The following is a 14,308-nucleotide window of genomic DNA, read 5'->3' as shown; positions in this document are numbered from 1 at the left end:
TGTATTATTACTGACCCGTATGTCAATCAAAATTTGAGCTCTCTTCATATTAATTACACTGTTACAATTTCTTGTTTTCACATTCCTGTTCTTCAGTGGATCATTTAAAGAGCAAAGACTACACCTCAATCATTTTTATGTTCCACGTGACTGATATGAAAAGAGAATCAGTACCATGAGAAAACTGTCTGGAGTAGTCTTTACTTGGCTGCTATGATTTTCCATATTATTTCTAGGCCTTTGTAAATGGCCTTGGGGAACCACAGCACCATCACCAAGTTCCTCCTCCTTGGGCTGTCTGCCAACCCCCATGTCCAGGCTCTGCTCTTTGTGCTGTTCCTGGGGATTTACCTCCTGACCATAATGGGGAACCTGATGCTGCTGCTGGTGATCAGGGCTGATTCTCGTCTCCACACGCCCATGTATTTCTTGCTGAGTCACCTGTCTTTTGTTGATCTCTGCTTCTCTTCAGTCATTGTGCCCAAGATGCTGGAGAACCTCCTGTCACAAAGGAAAACCATTTCAGTAGAGGGCTGCCTGGCTCAGGTCTTCTTTGTGTTTGTCACTGCAAGGACTGAAGCCTGCCTTCTCTCAGGAATGGCCTATGACCACTATGCTGCCATCTGCCGCCCACTGCTTTATGGACAGATCATGGGTAAACAACTGTATAAGCACCTTGTGTGGGGCTCATGGGGACTGGGCTTTCTGGACGCACTCATCAATGTCCTCCCAGCTGTAAACATGGTCTTTTGTGAAGCCAAAATCATTCACCACTACAGCTGTGAGATGCCATCTCTCCTCCCTCTGTCCTGCTCTGATATCTTCAGAAACCTCATTGCCTTGGTCTGCTCCACTCTCCTGCATGGGCTGGGAACCTTCCTTTTGGTCTTCTTATCCTACACCCATATAATCTCTACCATCCTAAGCATCAGCTCTACCTCGGGCAGAAGCGAGGCCTTCACCTGCTCTGCCCACCTCACTGCAGTGATACTTTACTATGGCTCAGCTTTGCTCCGCCATCTCATGCCAAACTCAGGTTCCCCCATAGAGTTGATCTTCTCTGTGCAGTATACTATACTCACTCCCATGCTGAATCCCCTCATCTATAGCCTGAAAAATAAGGAAGTGAAGGTAGCTCTGAAAAGAACTTTGGAAAAGTATTTGCAATACACTAGACGTTGAATTAAAAAGCAAACATTGTTGGCTTAGCACTGTGGCTCACGCCTGCCGCAGGAGGATTGCTGGAGCTCAGGAGTTTGAGATTAGCTTGGCCAACATGGCGAAACCCTGTCTCCAAAAAAAAAAAAAAAAAAAATTAGCCGGGCATGGTGGTGTGTACCTGTAATTCTAGTTACTTGGAAGGCTGAGGCAGGAGGATCGCTTGAGCATGGGAGGTCGAGGCTGCAGTGAGCTGAGATTGCACCACTGCACTCCAGCCTGGGCAACAGAGCAAGACCCTGTCTAAAAAAAAAAAAAAGAAAAGAAAAAAGACTGTGGAAAATTTGGATCAAGCTGCATACAACATGACACTGGGTAAGTTTACAGTAGTAAGTATTCCTGGCTACCCTCATTGTCTGATACTGCAAGCTATAAATTAGAAGTGCATGAGAGAATGGTACAAAGTTATTACCAGGAGGACAGTTAACTTTAATCCCTCCTAGTGACAAAGCAAATTATTAAATTATTACCTCAATAAAGTTTTATTATGAGCATATTTATTCATTTTTCTCATTCTAAAACATTCATCTTGGGCTTTGCATTTAGTAAAATCATTAGTGTCATGAATCTATCATTATTTTTAATTTACTTTGGTAAATACACTAAAAGTTATGCATTTAATAAGAACACAGTGTCATGAATCTGTGGGAGAGAAAAGTCATAGATAAGACTTGATGGGAAGAAAGAGAAAGATTTCCAACCGTGTGGCCATAGGAGACATAAACACCTAAGAGAACTTCAGAGAGGGAATCAACATATTGAGGCAGAACTCGGACTCAGATAACATTCCCAAGAACTTAACTGTGTGTGCCGCTTGGTGGCCAGATCTCCAGTGCAAAAGGTTGCAAGGAGGCTCTGCGGCTCTGGAAACTTCATTTCTCACACGGTCTTCATTCACTGTATAGGGGATTTATATTGTTTCCAATTAGCTGATCTTATCAGTGTGTCTTTTCCTTGTAGAGTGCAGGCTATGTACCCTAGACAAATAATCTTGTTTTGACCTCATCTCAAGTGAATCCCGAAACTATCTTTGTCTCATCTTTCATTGTTTAGTGGCAGGTGGTTTGCCGGTTCTAAGGCCACTGAATAACTCTCACGTAAAAAACGTTTTTTCCTACAAAACACAAATCCATTGTCACACTGCTTCTGATTTGTTTAAGCTATATTTTACGATTGTCTAATTTACTATCGTTAACTGAAAAGGTGCAAAAACTATGTACAAATTATTGAATTTATTGAATATTAACTTGCACTTTTCTCAAGCTTCTTTCACAAACTCTCTTCGTTCTAATTGTCAGTTTTAAAAGCTTTTCATGAAAAAAATGTATCTGTTACAAGGGGGAAAGAAGCCTCCAGGACAGCAGTGATTTGCCTCAGCTGCACAAAGGCCAGGCCAGATGGAACAGACTAGCCTTCACCGAAGGCCGCAGGGAGCCCGGAGCCCCGGAGTCAAGCGTTCGGGTCACGCCTCAACCCCGAGGGGCCTGCGCATGCTCCGCGCTGCACGCGGCGCCCACGGCCCTGCAGTGATCCGCAGGAGCCCCGGGATAGAGAAACCCAGATGAAAACACAAGCCCGGTGAGATGTTGGCCGCCTCCTCTGCTGCCCGCGCCGCCACCTCTACACGCACCAAGCCCTCTGTCCCGGAGAAGTCGTATTTGGTCTCCCTCGATGGGCGAGACCCGGACCATGCAGGCACCATGATCCCGGCGCTGCCTCCCGGGGACCCGCCGCTCATCCTGGAGCAGCTCAGGAGCCGGGGGCCCGTTTCGCAGCTTCCGCCGGTGCTGCGTGGCCCCCATAGACCCCAAGCCAGCTTACCAAAATCAAGGCAGAAGGCCGAGCATTCGGTGTCCGTACACCTGGACAAGCAGGAATGGAATCCTACGATGCGCAAAAACTGATTGCGAAGTGGCCTGAGGCAGAGCGTTTTTCAGGCAGGGACGTTGAAAGCTGGATTTGACAGGGTTCTTTCTTAGGTGATGGATCCAGAACTAAACCACATCCCCAGGCCACCAGTGGAACGAGCAACTCACGAGATCCTGGGGGCCCAGAAGACAGCAATGGTGCCAGTGCCCCCTCCAGAGCCCAAAGACCAGGACCCTCCAGCCCTCCATATCAGGGCGCTTCCCAAGAATATGTCCCACCCTTGTCGAAAGCTCCATTTAAATTAATGGTGAAGAAGTAGCTTCGGTTACATGGTTACATAAGACTGCAACTTCAGAATGAAGATAGGCCAAGGTCTCCCTGATTTCAGTATTTCAGCCTTGACTGTGGGCAGTGTCCAGTTTGAACTGGGAGAGAGTTTGACTTTGGGGAAATTGACTGTGTTGTCCCCTTCGTTGTGCTGCCATTTGACCAGCCTGTCCAAAGGCACAACGCTCAGTAGACACTACAGAGAGATAAAGAGACACTGCAGCAACCTGAGGTTGTCCTGAGACAAACTTTTATACTTGAACATGGAGACTGCACATGGATTTTGGGTTTGTGCTCTGGAATACACAAAACCTACAATGAAAGAACATAACCAGTCCCAAAGATAATTTCAAAGAATAATGGGAATTTAAGGGGTAGCTGGGAGTAGGGATTTGACAGTGCTTATTTGACATTATTTCTCAGAGTTGCAAACTAGAATGTACAAACCATTAGCATCAGATAGCTTGATGGTTGAAGGTTGTTATGACCTTCTTGCGCATGAGTTCTTCTACCTACTTCCCTTTCCCTTGTAAGAGATGACAAAACATGGAACCCTAGAATGTGTGAGGAAGCTTGGACATCAGGTGTAAGCAAAAACATTTGCAGGCTGTCTGTCCAGGGCCTCTTCCTGTCCTGCAAGGGCTAGTGGGTCTTGGGTGTGTTTAGTTTATTCTCATGTTTGTGTTATTTAGAAAAGTGAGTGGTCAATAAATGGCTTCAGATTTATAATAAAATCATTTGATACTAAAAAGGAAATTTCATTTGGAATTTGTCCTAAGTAAATAATCATGAATATGCACAAATGTATTTTTACAAAGATGTTTATTTCAATACTATTTATAGTGGTTAAAATTTTGTAGCAATCGCCAGGCACGGTAGCTCACACCTGTAATCCCAGCACTTTGGGAGACCGAAGTAGGCAGATCACCTGAGGTCAGGAGTTCGAGACCAGCCTGACCAACATGGAGAAACTCTGTCTCTACTAAAAATACAAGATTAGCCAGGCATGCTGGTGCATGCCTGTAGTCCTAGCTATTCGGGAGACTGAGGCAGGAGAATCGCTTGAACCCAAGAAGCGGAGGTTGTGGTGAGCCAAGATCACGCCATTGCACTCTACCTTGGGCAACAAGAGCGAAACTCCATCTCAAAAAAAAAAAAAAATTGTAGCTATCTAGATGTCCAACAATGTGGTTTTTGTTACATATATTCTACTACATCCAGAGAAATATTTCACTACATGGAAACATTCATGATATACACTGTTAGGTTTTTAAAAAAGGATATCACAACTCAACATGTAAAGTACAATCCCATTTGTGTTTATATAACTATATCTATTTCTGTCTATATAACTATGTCATTGTAAATGTATCTATCTACCTATCCATGTATATATCTGTCATTATTGTGATTGCCACAGAAAAAAAATAGACACCTCCAAACATTCATTTCTTAATAATGTACAAAATAAGAAATATCCTCATCTGGCCATTGATATTTCACAAATGGTGTCTCCTCTCAACTGATACTCCAGAATACCCTAAATGCACTCTACCTTCCAAACACAACAATTCAAGGTCTGATTTGCTTTCTTTGACCTAAGATGAGGCATCAGTTAAAACCCCAAGGGCAAGCTTCCTATGGTGAAGGAGAGTAGAAATAACTGAACCCTGGACTTGAAGTTGGTTATAGTCAGCACACAGATGTCACAGGAGCATAGTGATTGAGAGAAAGATACCAACAGACCCACTCAAATTCCCTTTAGCATAAGTAAAAGACATTAGATCATAACTGCATGAAGACATCTCTGCAATCCTAGAGGCTCAGCAATGGTCTCCCCATTGAAGGGGCAATGCCCTTGAACTTCAATGTTCACATAACCCCACTGCTTACTATACCACCCTTCAGTAAAAAGACCCCATCTAGTCCTTAAGGAAACTCTTCTTGTCATTCTCTCAAGGGTTTTTATGTTGTGGCCTCCAGAAATATGAGGAGACCCTGGCTGTATATTGACCTTCCCAAGAAGTATAAATAACTGTTGACACTCCTAGCAAATACCTGAGTGCTTATTAATGAGAAAATGAATTTACAGGGAATTTCTGAGCATCAATTTCCTTGGTACACTGCCACCTTAGGAGGCCTGAAGGCTCCTCCTATAAGACAGATGACAAAAAGGGGGCAAATACACTAGAGACAAAACCACACGAAGTAATAGTTCATGCTGAGGTTTTTCAATATTATTCTAGTTTCATTGTGTTACTTGCTGTTTTACTATTAAAGCCTTGGCAAACTGTAAAATTTCTTCTGTTCTTTTATCCTTATAAAACATATCACACTTATATAAGTATGTACTAAACATGTACATTCCAGTTAAAGAATGATTACAAATGAATGTACATGTACCTACTACCCAGCTTTAAGAAGTATTCATTTTAGGCCAGGCGCGGTGGCTCACGCCTGTAATCCCAGCACTTTGGGAGGCCAAGGTGGGCAGATCACGAGGTCAGGAGATCGAGACCATCCTGAATAACACGGTGAAACTCTGTCTCTACCAAAAATACAAAAAATTAGCTGGGTGTTGTGGGGGGCGCCTGTAGTCCCAGCTACTCAGGAGGCTGAGGCAGGAGGATGGCGTGAACTCGGGAGGTGGAGCTTGCAGTGAGCAGAGACCAAGCCACTGCACTCCAGCCTGGGCGACAGAGCAAGACTCTGTCTCAAAAAAAAAAGAATTATTCATTTTACCACCTCTCTTCCACTACCCAAAACTTATCACTACCCCGGATATGTTCATCATTCCCCTTGTTTCGTCGGGGCTCAGAACATGACACCCCAAAATATGGTACCTTAGCATACTGAGTATTTTAAGCAGAAGGAAACTGAGAAAACCCCAGAATCAGGAAGATCACTCTCTGACCACCTCCCACCTTTCTTCTTTGAGGAAGGTAATTAGAAAAATTCTCTATGTCCCCTGAAAGTAGGTCATAAGACGTTCACTCCACAGGAGTCTTGCCAAGAAGAATCTGAAGCCGTTAACTACCATTAGATCACAGCCCTTTGTCCTCCAACCATTCTTCCGCCTGACTGTCCATAAAGTTTTCCCTGGGTTTTTGGGTCTTCATTTCTGAAGACTCCCATGTCACATAAAAGTTACATTAAATAAATTTGTATGCTGTTACCCTGTTAATCTGTCTTTTGTTATAGGGGGATCAGCCAGGAACCTTGTGATAGATGAGAAAAGGATATTACTTTTTCTCCCCTACAGTTTTCTTTAAATAATTTAGTTTTATCTGGTTCTGAACTTTAGATAAATAAAATTATATTGTATATATTATTGTGACTTGCTTCTTTTCATTCACAGGAAATTATCACCAGACAGGGGCTCTGGTTTTGGCCCTTGGCTTTGACATGTCTAAAATTACTAACAGACACATCTAGAGGCTCAGCAGTGTTCTCCCCATTGGAGGAGCAATGCCCTTGACAGAAGCTGCTTGTCTCGCTGACAAATCACAAAGCCTTTGGCCTAACGTGAAAGTTTTCGTTTTAGTCCCTAACCAACAGCTTCGACACTTTTCTCAGGTTAGAAGCTTAGAGCCTTAATGTGCCTTCTAACAAGGTCAACCCTGGGGTATAGTAGAAGAACTGAAATGATGGTTAATTCAGACAGTAAGTTCTGAAAGCTTGGACATTTTTGGAGTCTTATAAGAATTAACTTCACTATTTTATTTTGATATTATAGTATCCAAATTCAACAGAATTTGATAAACCCAGAGATTAAAATATTTTAATATTGATTGGTTCATTGTTCTTCTCCGTTTCTGCTTACAATTTAATTGGGTTTAACTGAGGCTGAAGATTGCTATTTCAGTTACAGATGTTACTGGATATATGTAGGAATAAGAGGATGGAGCAGGTCCAATAGTTCATGCCTGTAATGCCAGCACTTTGGAAGACTGAGTTGGGAGCACTGCTTGAGGCCAAGGGTTCAATACCAGCCTGGGCAACATAGCAAGACCTCATCCCTACAAAAAAAATTAAAAATTAGCTGGACATGGTAGCGTTCACCTACAGTCTCAGCTACTCAGGAGGCTGAGGTGAGAAGATCACTTGAGCCCAGGAGTTCAAAGTTACAATGAGCTATGATTCCACCACTGTGCTCCAGCCTAGATGACAGAGTGAGAGCTCGTCTCTACAGAAAAATTTTAAAAATTAGCTGGGCCTGGTGGCACACACCTGTAATCCTAGCTACTCAAGATGCTGAGCCAAGAAGATCATTTGAGCTCAGGAGTTCAAGGTTACAATGAGCAATGTTTGGGCCACTGCACTCCAGACCAGATGACAGAGTGAGATCTTGTCTCCAAAAAAAAAAAAAAAGCATGGAACATTCGATGAGTATTTGACAGGAATTATGTGAGAAAAGGAATGAAACACTGAGAAACTGCCTGGCCCAACAAGATTGAAACTTGTTATTTTGAGTCCAAAGATAACACCAAATACAGAGTTTGTGTTGTCAGCCAAAGCTGGGATTACACACAGGCCTCAGAGTTCCAATAGGTGGGTCAACATTTCTTTTTTTTTTTTGAGACGGAGTCTCACTGTGTTTCCCAGGTGGGAGTGCAGTGGTGAAATCTTGGCTCACTGCAACCTCCACCTCCCAGGGTCAAGCGATTCTCTTACTTCAGCCTGCTGAGTAGCTGGGATTACAGGCACATGCCACCATGCCCGGCTAATTTTTGTATTTTTAGTAGAGACAGGGTTTCACCATGCTGGCCAGGCCGGTCTTGAACTCCTGACCTCATGATCCACCTGCCTTGGCCTCCCAAAGTGCTCAGATTATAGGCGTAAGCCACCACACCTGGCTGGGTCAACTTATTTTTTAGAAACTCCCTGCTAATGTGAGGGCACCAAGATGGGTCCAATTTGAATTGTAGCCATGAGACAGAATTAAATCTTAGCAGGAAGACTTGGGTGAACAGAGCTGGGCATGGATTCAACATAGAGTGCTGGTAAGAGCTAGACACTGGAGCTTTGGCTATGGCTCTGTCACTTAGTACCATGTGACCTTGAACAGGTTTTTAAACCTTCTGTATTTTTATAAAATAAAAAAAGCACATAGTATTTCTGTGAGTACTAAATGTGTTAATACTTGGAAACTACTTAGAACAGTAACTGATACATGCTAAATATAGATATTTGTTTTACATTTTTAAATTACTTATCAGTTCAACAAATGTACATCAAGCCTTTCTGACCTATGTGTTTCTTGCATGGTGTATTTGTCAATTTTGCATTGCTATAAAGGAATACCTGAGATTGGGTAATTTAATTTTAAAAATAGGGGTTTATTTAGTTCATGGTTCTGTAGGCTGTACAAGCATGGCACCAGTATCTGTTCTTCTTCTGGTAAGGAAGCTTTTACTCATGGCAGAAGGCAAAGGGGAACAGGTATGTCACGTGACAAGAGAGGGAGCAAGAGAGAGGGGAGGTGGTGCCAGGCTCTTTTAAACAACCAGCTCTTGCATGAACTAAGAGGAAGGACTCACTCATTACTATGGGAAGGGCCCCAAGCCATTCATGAGGTATCCACCCTGATGACCACCAACTAGGCCCCACCTCCAACATTGGGAATTACATATCAACATGAGATTTGGAAGGAACAAATATCCAAACAATATTACATGGTATCTTGCTGATATGGTTTGGCCATGTCCCCTCCCAAATTCCATCTCGTATTTTACTTCCCATAATCCCCATGTTGTGAGAGGGACTTGGCCAAGGTAATTGAGTTGAATCATGGAGGGCGTTTCCCCCATGCTAATCTCATGATAGTAAGTACTCACAAGATCTGATGGTTTTATAAGGGGCTTCCTCCCTTCACTTGGCTCTCCTTCTCTCTCCTCCTGCCCAGTGAAGAAATTCCTTTCACCATGATTTTAAGTTTCCTGAGGCCTCCCCAGCCATGTGGAACTGTGAGTCAATTAAGCTTCCTGAGGCCTCCCTAGCATGTAGAACTGTGAGTCAATTAAACCTCTTTCCTTTATAATTTACTCGGTCTCAGGTATTTCTTCATAGCAGGGTGATAATGGACTAACACAGTAAATTGGTACTGCAGAGAGTGGGGCACTGCTGTAAAGATACCCAAAAATGTGGAAGCAGCTTTAGAACTGGGTAACAGGCAGAAGTTGGAACAGTTTGGAGGGCTCAGAAGAAGGCAAGCAAATGTGGGAAATTTTGGAACTTCCTATAGACTTGTTGAATGGCTTTGACCAAAATGCTGGCAGTGATATGGACAATGAAGTCCAGGCTGAGGTGGTCTCAGATGGAGATGGGGAACTTGTTGGGAACTGGAGTAAATGTCACTCTTGCTATGCAAAGAGACTGGTGGCATTTTGCCCCTGCCCCAGAGATCTGCAAAACTTGGAACTTGAGAGAGGTGATTTAGGGTATCTGGCAGAAGAAATTTCTAAGTGGCAAAGCTTTGAAGAGGAAGCAAAGTGAATTTTCCAAAAGTTTGGAAAATTTGCAGCCTGGTGATGCAATAGAAAAGAAAACCCCATTTTCTAGGGAGAAATTCAAGCTGGCTGCAGAAATTTGCTAAGTAACAAGGAGCCAAATGTTAATCAGCAAGACAATGGGGAAAATGTCTCCACGGCATGTCAGAGAACTTCATGGCAGCCCCTTCCATCACAGGCCTAGAAGCCTAAGAAGGAAAAATGATTTCCAGGGCAGGCTCCAGGGCCCCCTGCTGTGTGCAGCCTCGGTACTTGGTGCCTTATGTCGCAGCCACTCCAACCATGGCTAAAAGGGGACAACATACAGCTCAAGTGGTTGCTTCGGAGGGTGCAAGCCCCAAGCCTTGGTAGCTTCCACAGGGTGTGGGGCCTGTAGGTACACAGAAGCCAAGAATTAAGGTTGGGGAACCCCTGCCTAGATTTCAGATGACGTATGGAAATGCCTGGATGGCCAGGCAGAAGGTTGCTGCAGGGGCAAAGCCCTCATGGAGAACCTCTGCTAGGGCAGGGCAGAATGGAGCCCCCACACAGAATGCCCACTGGGGCACTGCCTAATGGAGCTATGAGAAGACAGTCACCATCCTCCAGACCCCAGAATGGTAGATCCAATGACAGCTTGTACCATGTGCCTGGAAAAGCCACAGACACTCAACGCTGGCCCACAAAAACAGCCAGGAGGGGGACTGTACCCTGCAAAGCCACAGGGGTGGAACTGCCCAAGGCCATGGGAGCCTACCTCTTGCATCAGCATGCCCTGGATGTGAGACGTGGAGTCAAAAGAGATCATTTTGGAACTTTAAGGTTTAATGACTGCCCCATTGGGTTTCAGACTTGCATGGGGCCTATAGCCCCTTTGTTTTGGCCAATTTCTCCCTTTGCAAGGTGAATTTACCCAATGCCTGTACTCCCATTGTATCTAGAAAGTAACTAACTTGCCTTTGATTTTACAGGCTCATAGGCAGAAGGGACTTCCTTTGTCTCAGGTGAGACTTTGGAGTTGGGCTTTTTGGTTAATGCTGGGATGAGTTGAGACTTTGGGGGACTGTTGGAAAGGCATGACTGTGTTTTGAAATGTGAGGACATGAGATTTGGGAGGGGCAGGGGCAGAATGATATGGTTTGGCTGTGTCCCCACCCAAATCTCATCTTGAATTTTAGTTCCCATAATCCCCACTTGTTGTGGGAGGGACCCAGTGGAGGTAGTTGAATCATGGAAGCAGTTTCTCCCATGCTATTTTCATGATAGTAAGTTCTCATGAGATCTGGTGGTTTTATAAGGGGCTTCCCCCCTTCACTTGGCTCTCATTCTCTCTCCTGCCACCCTGTGAAGAGGTGCCTTCTGCCATGATTGCAAGTTTCCTGAGGCCTCCCTAGCCATGCAGAACTGTGAGTCAATTAAACCTCTTTCCTTTATAAATTACCCAGTCTTGGGTATTTCCTCATAGCAGCATGAGAACGAACTAATACACTTGCACATCAAGAACTCAATAAACATCTGTTGAAATAATTACTAAAAGAATGGTTGGATAGTTAGATAAGGGAAGGAGGAAGAAAGGAGGGAAAAGATATATGACAATTGGCCTGGGTAATTTCTTGATGACACTGTAGCTTTTTCAACTCATATATCCAAAGCTTACTGAGTAACATGGAATAAAACCATCTGGTGCTAAACTACCAGTACAATAGCAGAGAATAAGCCTGATTCATCATAGGTTTGGAAATGATGATGAATTGAGGAAGAAATACCTTCATGGAAGAGGAAAGCCAGCCCAGTAAAATGCAAGAATCCTGAGGTAGAAGAAGATGGTTAAGAAAGGAGGATGAACTCATAATCTGCTTACCAATTACTATTTGGTAATGCATACAGTAAATTTCTTATAAAATTAAGTTCAAAGCAACACACTCTCTAAAATATACATACTCTACCATGTAAATTATTCATTGCAAGAAGAAAAATAAAGAAAGAAAACTACCTAGTATGGCAAGACCATAGCACCAGGCCCATCTGCCCATGGACCCAGGATTTCCAAAAGACCCTGCCAACCAGCCAACCAGCAGACCCCACCAGCTGGTCCAGCCATCGTTCCCACCAGCCAGCCTACCCAGAATCTCTGACTGGGCTGACTGGTGAAGGGCTTTCTTTCCCAAAGTCAGTCTGTAAAAAACTGAAAAAATGACTTCTTTATATGCACAAACACCAACACAAGGCTACAAAGATCACGAAAACAAAAAATCAGAAAACTATGACACCATTTAAGGAACAAAATGAAGGCCCAGTAACTGGCCCTAAAGACATAGAAAACTAGGAACTGCCTGACAAATAATTAAAAATAATCATCTTAAAGAAGCTTAATGAGCTGTAAGACAACACAGGCAACTAAATAAGATCAGGAAAACAATGCATAAACAAAATGAGTTCAACCAAGAGATAGAAACTATTAAAAAACAAAAAAATGAAAATAAATTTTGAAGCTAAAGAATATAATGACTGTGCTAAAAATTTAATAAAGAGCTTCAACAGCAACCTCCATCAAGTAGACGAAAGAATCAGCCAAGTCAAATACAAGTCATTTAAAATTACCCAGTCAGATGAAGGAAAGAAAAAATATAAATAAGTAAAAAAAGTCTATTGGAAAAAAATAAAACTTCTTTTAAAAGCCTATAATACTATTGGCCAGGTATAGTGGCTCATGCCTGTAATCTCAGCACTTTGGGAGGCCAAGGCAGGAGGATTACTTGAACTCAGGAGTTTGAGACTAGCCTGGGGAACATGGCAAAACCCTGTCTCTAGAAAAAAATTAATTAGCTGGGCCTGGTGGCACATGCCCATAGCATCAGACACTTGGGAGGCTGAGGTGGGAGGATCACTTGAACCTGGGAAGTGGAGGCTGCAATAAGCTGAGATCACACCACTGCAGTCCAACCTGGGTGACAGAGTAAGGCCCTGTCTCAAAAAAAAAAAAAAAAAAAAAAAAAAAAAAAAAAAGCCTACAGTACCATTGGGACGCCATACATTATGGTATGCCCAGAGGGAAAAGAAAAAGAGAACAGGGGAAAAGTTTATTTAAAGAAATAATGGAGCCAGGCACAGTGGCTCATACCTATAACCCCAGCACTTTGGGAGACCAAGGTGGGCAGATTGCTTGGTCTCAGGAGTTCAAGATCAGCCTGGGCAACATTGCAAAACCCCATCTCTACAAAAATACAGAAAATTAGCCAGGTGTATGTAAACCTGTAGTCTCAGCTACTTGGGAGGCTGAGGTGGGAGAATCACCTGAACATAGGAAGTCAAGGCTGCAGTGAGCCATGATCATGCCACTGCATTTCTCAGCTGGTTTACACTACTCAGCCTGAGTGAAGACATGACACCCTATCTCAGATAAAACACCCTATCTCAAATAAAATAAAATAAAATCAAGGAAAAGAAAATAGGCCAGGGGCAGTGGCTTACATCTGTAATCCCAGCATTTGGGGGGGCAAAGGTGGAAGGATTACTTTAACTCAAGAGTTCAAGACTAGCATGGATAACATAGTGAGACCTCATCTCTACAAGAAATTAAAAAATTATTCAGGTGGGTTCGTGCATTCCTGTACTCCCAGTTACTTGGGAGGCTGAGGCAGGAGGATCACATAAGCTCAGGAGGTTGAGGTTGCAATAAATTGTATCATGTCACTGCATTCCAGCCTCAGTGACAGAGAAAAGTTTTGTCTAAAGGAAGAAAAGAAATAATGGCTGAAAACTTGAAAATCTGGGGAAAGAAATGGATATCAAGATTCATGAAGCCAAATGTATTTAAAATATGTTAAACCCAAAGAAGTCAACAAAGACGTATATAATTAAATTGCCAGAAGTCAAAGATAAAGAGAGAACTTTGAAAGCAGCAAGAGAAAAGCAAATTATCACATACAAAGGAATCCCAATAAGACTATCAGCAATTTCTCAGCAAAAACCTTGCAGAACAGCAAAGAGTGGGATGACATATTCAAAGTGAAAAAAAAAAGGCAACCAAGAATACTATGTCTAGCAAAGCTATCCTTTAAAAATGAAAGGAACAGGCTAGGCACTATGGCTCAGGCCTGTAACTCCAGCACTTTGGGAGGCCAAGGCAGGTGGATCACCTGAGGTTGGGAGTTCAAGACCAGCCTGACCAATATGGTGAAACCCTGACTCTACTAAAAATACAAAAATTAGCCAGGTATGGTGGCACACACCTGTAGTCCCAGCTACTCAGGAGGCTGAGACAGGAGAATTGCTTGAACCCAGGAGGCAGAGGTTGCAGTGAGCCGAGATCGTGCCACTGCACTCCAGCCTGGGTGACAGAGAAAGAGTACATAAAAAGAGGAAAGAAAGAAGGAAAGAAAGAGAGAGAGAGGGAGGGAGGGAGG

At 43.3% G+C, this 14,308-nt stretch overlaps 2 protein-coding genes across 2 annotated transcripts; both read left to right on the top strand.

Moving 5' to 3' along the window:
* Positions 1-246: 246 nt before the first annotated feature.
* LOC105544923 (olfactory receptor 8S1) lies at positions 247-2,748 on the top strand. Its single transcript, XM_011987634.1, has 2 exons — positions 247-1,131; positions 2,557-2,748. The coding sequence occupies exons 1-2, from the start codon at positions 247-249 to the stop codon at positions 2,746-2,748; spliced, it is 1,077 nt and encodes a 358-aa protein (XP_011843024.1).
* Positions 2,520-4,550, top strand: LOC105544924 (biorientation of chromosomes in cell division protein 1-like). The gene has a single exon (XM_011987635.1). The coding sequence runs from the start codon at positions 2,802-2,804 to the stop codon at positions 3,120-3,122; it is 321 nt and encodes a 106-aa protein (XP_011843025.1). The 5' UTR covers positions 2,520-2,801; the 3' UTR covers positions 3,123-4,550.
* Positions 4,551-14,308: the final 9,758 nt, after the last annotated feature.

The sequence above is a fragment of the Mandrillus leucophaeus genome, unplaced genomic scaffold, assembly GCF_000951045.1.
Source record: "Mandrillus leucophaeus isolate KB7577 unplaced genomic scaffold, Mleu.le_1.0 Scaffold313, whole genome shotgun sequence".
In the NCBI taxonomy this organism is placed as follows: Eukaryota; Metazoa; Chordata; class Mammalia; order Primates; family Cercopithecidae; genus Mandrillus; species Mandrillus leucophaeus.
Note: the sequence above shows the minus strand (reverse complement) of the source record. Positions and strands in the feature narration are given on the sequence as shown.

Excerpts from the sequence above, each read along its gene's own strand:
- LOC105544923 (XM_011987634.1), top strand. The coding sequence starts at position 247 with ATGGCCTTGGGGAACCACAGCACCATCACCAAGTTCCTCCTCCTTGGG. Across the intron at positions 1,132-2,556 it reads TGAAAAATAAGGAAGTGAAG|GGGGAAAGAAGCCTCCAGGA; the intron begins GTAGCTCTGAAA and ends ATCTGTTACAAG.
- LOC105544924 (XM_011987635.1), top strand. The coding sequence starts at position 2,802 with ATGTTGGCCGCCTCCTCTGCTGCCCGCGCCGCCACCTCTACACGCACC.